Source organism: Castanea sativa, chromosome 1 (assembly GCF_040712315.1).
Source record: "Castanea sativa cultivar Marrone di Chiusa Pesio chromosome 1, ASM4071231v1".
Classification (NCBI taxonomy): domain Eukaryota; kingdom Viridiplantae; phylum Streptophyta; class Magnoliopsida; order Fagales; family Fagaceae; genus Castanea; species Castanea sativa.
Genome location: NC_134013.1, coordinates 31,586,955 through 31,593,250, shown reverse-complemented (window position 1 = coordinate 31,593,250; position 6,296 = coordinate 31,586,955). Strand labels below are relative to the sequence as shown.

Here is a 6,296-nt window from a genome sequence, read left to right as displayed (position 1 = left end):
TGTCAAAGAAATTGGATGATTTGGAGTACCTATTTCAATTGAGACATTTAGGCATAATGGGTAAGTTTCCTTATGTGTACCAAATGACAAAGTTTGGATACAATTAAACTTCAAATATTTTCTGCAAAGTGGTCCTTAATTTTTTTGCCTAATTGTTCCAAGTCCTAACTCATAAAAATTTTCTGCAATGGCACCTTTATTTGCATTCTACATCATTTAATTGTTCTCTTTTATTTTGCAAGTTAAGTACTCATTTATTGTGATAAGCTTGGACTTTTTTTAGAAAGGTGATTGCTTGGTTTGAGCATAGTAAGTAACTTTTGCTTAAAATTTTGTACTTGAAATGTTAATAATTGCGTTGAGGTGGATTGTTGAGTTGGAGCAAGCGGGTGGCTTGCATGGTGCTATAAGGCGGTTTACATTCATATTGGAAGTGTTTACTATTTTTTGAAAATTTGGATGAATATTTTTTGAGTTATATTTGTTAATTACTTTTTGGACTTATACTTGTAAGCATTCTATATTTGTGATTATGACAATTGTATTGGGTGGATTTTTGTGTTGGAGCAAGCAGGTGGCTTGCATGGTGTTATAAGACGGTTTATATTCATATTGGGAGTGTTTATTAAATTTATAAATTTGGATGGATGTGGTTGAGTTATGGTTGTTGATTACTTTTTAGAGTTCAATACTTGTAAGTATTCTATATTGTTATTTTCATAATTGTTTTGTGGTGGATTGTTTAGTTGGAGCAAGCGGGTGGCTTGCATTGATAATTGTTTTGTGATAGATTGTAGTTTGTTTATTTCATTTCTTTCACATGTAGAACATGCAAACTAGATGGCAATTATCAAGAGATATTGATTAGTTACCAAATGTATTAATAAATTACTTATGAATTTTGACTCCTTATGCCTACACTTAGGACCTTGGTGTGACTTGCAAGTCATTTTCTCAAATTTGAAAATTTAGCCTTGTTTACTTAGAAGCATAGGTTTGTTTTGTTAGAGTAATCAAAATATGGACTAATGGTTGGTTTATTCTTTCATGATATTGTGCTATAGGTATTTATTGTGTAAATTTGTTCTATAGCTATGGACAAGAGTTGGATGGATATTAAAGATAGGACATCTGTGGGTTATAGAAATGGAGTTGCACAATTCTTAAATTTTGCATCTCAACATGCCCAACGAGATGGTACGATTGTTTGTCCATGTCGAAAATGTGTACATTCAACAATGTTGGCTATAGATGATGTACAAATTCATCTAGTATCACATGGGATTTGTAGGGGTTATCGACGTTGGACTTTTCACGAGGAATCATCATCTAGAAAGACATCTGTTAGAACTCCTAGTACCTCTGTCCAAGAAAACTCAAATGAAAATAGTAATATGCGTGAAATGTTGCATCACATGTTCCCTATGCATGATATGGTGCCCGAACCAATGGGAGAAGATATGGCATCAGATCCTATGGTAGGAGACCCTAGTGTGGAACAACCTACACAAGGTCCTAATGAAGAGTCACTCCAATTTCTCAAATTGCTCAAAGATGTTGAGGAACCTTGTTATGAAGGTTGTACAAAGTTTAGCAAATTGTCAGTTATTGTGTATTTGTACCACTTGAAGTGTCTACTTGGTTGGAGCAACAAATCAGTCACCTTCTTGCTTCAATTTTTGCAAGAGCTACTACCTTCAAGTGCAAAGTTGCCAAAAGACTATTATGAGGCAAAAAAAATTATTAAGGATCTGGGTTTGAGTTATGAGAAGATTGATGCTTGCCCCAACGATTGTATGTTGTTTTGGAAGGAAAATTCCAACCTCGAAGCTTGCTCAAATTGTAACCATTCAAGGTGGGCAAGCAATGAGGTCGGAGTTCCAACAAATACAAATGCTCCTTCCAAGAAGGTAAAGAAGAAAGCTGCAAAAATCTTAAGATGGTTCCCTTTGAAGCCAAGGTTGAAACGATTGTTTATGTCTCCCGAAGTAGCTCCCCACATGAAATGGCATGTTGATGGTCGTACAAATGACGGGTTGATGAGGCATCCTGTTGACTCTGAAGCTTGGAAGTCTTTTGACTCTAAGTATGTAGAATTCTCATCTGAGCCTCGTAATGTTAGACTTGGATTAGCAGCTGATGGATTCAACCCGTTCTCCAATATGAGTACTGCTCATAGTACTTGGCCTGTCATGTTGGTCCCATACAATCTTCCTCCTTGGATGTGTATGAAAAGGGCTTATTTCATGTTATCATTATTGATTCTTGGTCCAACCTCTCCTGGGAACGATATAGATGTGTACTTACAGCCCTTAATACAAGAACTCAAGGAATTATGGGATGTTGGAGTAGAAACGTTTGATGTGTCTTCCAATAGCTCATTTCAAATGCATGCAGCATTGTTGTGGACCATAAATGATTTTCCTGCATATGCTGATCTTTCAGGTTGGAGTACCAAAGGTGCTCTTGCATGTCCTTCTTGTAACTACGATCCTCAATCTCGTTGGTTAAAACATGGAAGAAAATTCAGCTATATTGGACATAGGCGATTCTTGGATAGGGATCATGAATTTCACAATCATGATAAGGAGTTTGATGGGCGTACAGATTTTAGTAGAGCTCTTGTTGTAGTGCTAGGAAGTGAAATCATTGCGCAAACAGAACCTGTGGTTGATGTTGTTTTTGGGAAGAAAAAAGATAATTTGACAAATAAGAGAAAAAGAGGGGAGCATGCCTTGTGTATATGGAAGAAGAGAAGTATATTTTTTAGCTTGCCTTACTGGGAGAACCACATGTTACGTCACAATCTTGATGTGATGCATATAGAAAAAAATGTGGTTGACAATGTAATTGGCACAGTGTTGAACATGGATGGAAAGAAGAAAGATAACTTAAAGGCACGCCTTGACTTAGAAGAAATGGGTATAAGAAGTGAACTTTATCTTGAGGAGCTTGGTAGTGATAAGACATATAAGCCACCTGCTTGCTTTGAAATGACTGCTAGTGAAAAAGATAGTTTTTTGCAAGTTTTGAAGGGTGTAAGTGTGCCGGATGGCTATGCTTCAAATGTATCCCGTTGTGCTAAACTTAAAGAACGCAAGATTTCTGGGATGAAGAGCCATGATAGTCATATCTTAATGCAACAACTTTTTCCAATAGCTATACGTGGATCTTTGCCAGATGAAGTAAGCAAGCATTTGATTGAGTTATCTTGTTTCTTTAGGGAAATATGTTCCAAAGTATTGAGTTTGGAAGATCTTGAGAGTCTTCAGAAGAGAATCGCAGTGATGTTGTGCGAATTGGAAAAGATATTCCCTCCCTCTTTCTTTACAGTTATGGTACATCTACTCATTCATTTGACTGACGAAGCCAAGATTGCTGGCCCAGTTCATTATCGTTGGATGTATCCCGTAGAGCGATAAGACATATATAGTAAGTCTATCCATTTGCTTTCATTCAAATTCAATGTTCCATTGTTGATCTTCTTTATTCACATAGGTACTTGTCACGATTGAAGTCCTATGTTCGAAATAAGGCATGTCCAGAAGGTTCTATTGCAGAAGGGTACTTGGCAGAAGAGTGCTTAATATTCTGTTCACGATATTTCAAAAATGTCGAAACTGTCTTCACTCGGCCCATAAGGAATGTTGAAGAATCTATAGGTGCGGTGTTGAGCATCACCCTAGATTCAAAATCATGGACCCAAGCCCATCGTTATGTGTTATTCAGTTGTGATGAAATTACCCCATTTCGCACGTAAGTAATTAAGACATCATTCGATACTCCTTAATGTCATAACATAACTCAAGTTTATGATACTAACACACATTGAATACACAGTGTGCACAGAAATCATTTAAAGGAACTTCACCCAAATGTAGCAAATGATGTTATTGAAAAGCTTTGTCACTGGTTTAAGTACCATGTAAGTGTATGACATATAAAAGTATTTTTTGCTGTAACTTTCTTGAGATTATACTTTTAATAGAACACATCGTTTATATTAGGTGTTGTCGATGGATGTTAATGAGAGGAAGAAACTTCCTGAAAAAGTTATATGGCTTGCTCGATATCCAGATAATGAAGTTAAACGGTTCAAGCGTTATGTTCTAAATGGATTGAAGTTTCGCACCAAAGATTCTGAAGCAAATAGGAAAACTCAGAACAGTGGAGTTAGTGTTGCCACTGAAGGTGGCGTTACTTACTATGGTGTCTTAACTGACATTATTGAGTTGAACTATTCTGAGAAGTTACGATATGTATTATTCAAATGTGAATGGGTTGATGTGGATAGTGTAAGGGGATATAAGACAGATAAGTTTGGTTTCCCTCTTGTCAATTTTGCAAGATTGATACATAAGGGTGATCGATTAATTGATGAGCCGTATGTCTTAGCTTCTCAAGCTTCACAAGTCTTTTATGTGGAGGATCCAAGACATAAAGATTGGATGGTCGTCGTTAAAACAAAAGCTAGGGATGTTTTTGATGTTGGAACTGGTGCTTCATCTGATGATGATGTAGATAACTTTTGTGAGAATGTTCCTTATAATATAACAACTGATAATGCACATGATGTAAATGATAACCTTGCATGGACTCGTAGAGATGTAGAAGGGACCATTTATGAAACACCGTTATTTGTTGAGCGTGAATTGGTTGAAGATGACAATATAGATGATGAAGAGTTCATTGATGACGTGTATGAGTCCAATGATGACGTGTATGAGTCCAATGATGAGTCTACTGATGATGAGAATGAAGATGGTGAAGATCTCAATGATGGGTCAAATGATGAGTTGACTGATGATGAGAGTTAATATGTCATTCATCTTTCATGTGAATTTCTATTTGCTTTGCTTGTGAAGAATTTTAAAATTATCTTGTGTAATCTTATTTGCATGTTTATGAAATTAAGTGGTTATGAAGCTGTTGTGTATTATAGGACAAGTTTATTTGTAATCCTCTTTAGATGGTTATTGCTTGTTTCTTAAGAGGTTAAAGACTTAGTCTATTTGTGTGAATGAGGATATTGATAGACTTGATATGGTTTGTTTAGTATATTTAAGATTATGTGTATTCCTATTTGCATGTTTATGAAATTATGTGGTTTTGAATATGTTATGCATTATATTTAAGTGTATGTTTAATTTTACTTCCATGGTTTTTGCTTAAGTTTGTAGAGATTCAAGACTTAGTCCATTTGTGTGAATGAGGATATTGATAGACTTGATATGGCTTGTTTAGTATATTTAAGATTATGTGTATTCCTATTTGCATTAATTGTAACTATGTGGTTTTAAATATGTTGTGCACTATATTTAAGTGTATGGTTAATTCTACTTCCATGGTTTTTAATTTAGTTTGTACGGATTCAAAACTTAGTCCATTTGTGTGAATGAGGATATAGATTGACTTGATATGATTTGTTTAGTATATTTAAAATTATGTGTAATCTTATTTGCATGTTTATGAAACTAAATGATTTTGAATTTGTTGTATAAATGAAGATATGGATAGAAATGGATATAAATCTTCTTTGCTTATTTTAGTTCTTGAAGGTATAAATCAAAATGAGAGGTATAGTTATACGTGATGTTTCAGTAAGGTCGTCACAACAAGCCTCTAATGAAAATGTGGATCATGAGTCACAACAAGAAATTGGCCAATCATCCACAGTTAATCCATCAATTACAGTTGTGCCGCTACCAGTACGTGCTACTCGCGGTCCTAGCAAGTACTCATTCATTTGGAATCTCCCTGAAAATCACAAGATTGAATTGCCATTAACTAGTTCAAATCAGCCAATTCAGAAGGCAGGGAGGCACTTCTCAGGTTGGTTGGGTACAATTGCACGAAAACCTCATTTGTGCCCAATTAAGTATAAGAATTGGACAGAAATTCCAGATGAATTGAAGGAAGAAATATGGGATATTGTTCAGGTATTTAGGAAGTTATAGACTATATGTGTATTATTCTACATCAGAACAAGAACATTCATATAGATATCCTTATTCTACATTGAATATCTACCATGAAAAATATATTCAAATAATACTTTGTTTAAATATGTAATTTTTTTGAACGTAGGATCTTGCTTTGAAAAACAAGGACAGTCGTTCCAAGCAAAAAAAATGTACATACTGGTGGTTCAAAAAGCTTTGCTTCGCATGCAAAAGAAATGGTATTAACTCGATAATTATCTTGTAAATGACTTATTAGATTGTTCTTAAGTTTGTATGAAACCATTATTCCTAATTAAATAAATGTAATGACCATAATTTAGGTAACAACACTTG

General features: G+C 34.9%; 1 protein-coding gene and 1 long non-coding RNA gene across 2 annotated transcripts; both read left to right on the top strand.

Moving 5' to 3' along the window:
• The first annotated feature begins 1,094 nt into the window (after positions 1-1,094).
• Positions 1,095-3,422, top strand: LOC142625035 (uncharacterized). The gene has a single exon (XM_075798746.1). The coding sequence runs from the start codon at positions 1,095-1,097 to the stop codon at positions 3,420-3,422; it is 2,328 nt and encodes a 775-aa protein (XP_075654861.1).
• Positions 3,423-5,571: 2,149 nt separating this feature from the next.
• On the top strand, positions 5,572-6,296 carry LOC142610240 (uncharacterized). The gene is made up of 3 exons (XR_012839795.1): positions 5,572-5,939; positions 6,088-6,181; positions 6,284-6,296. It is a non-coding gene; the product is annotated as an uncharacterized LOC142610240 (long non-coding RNA).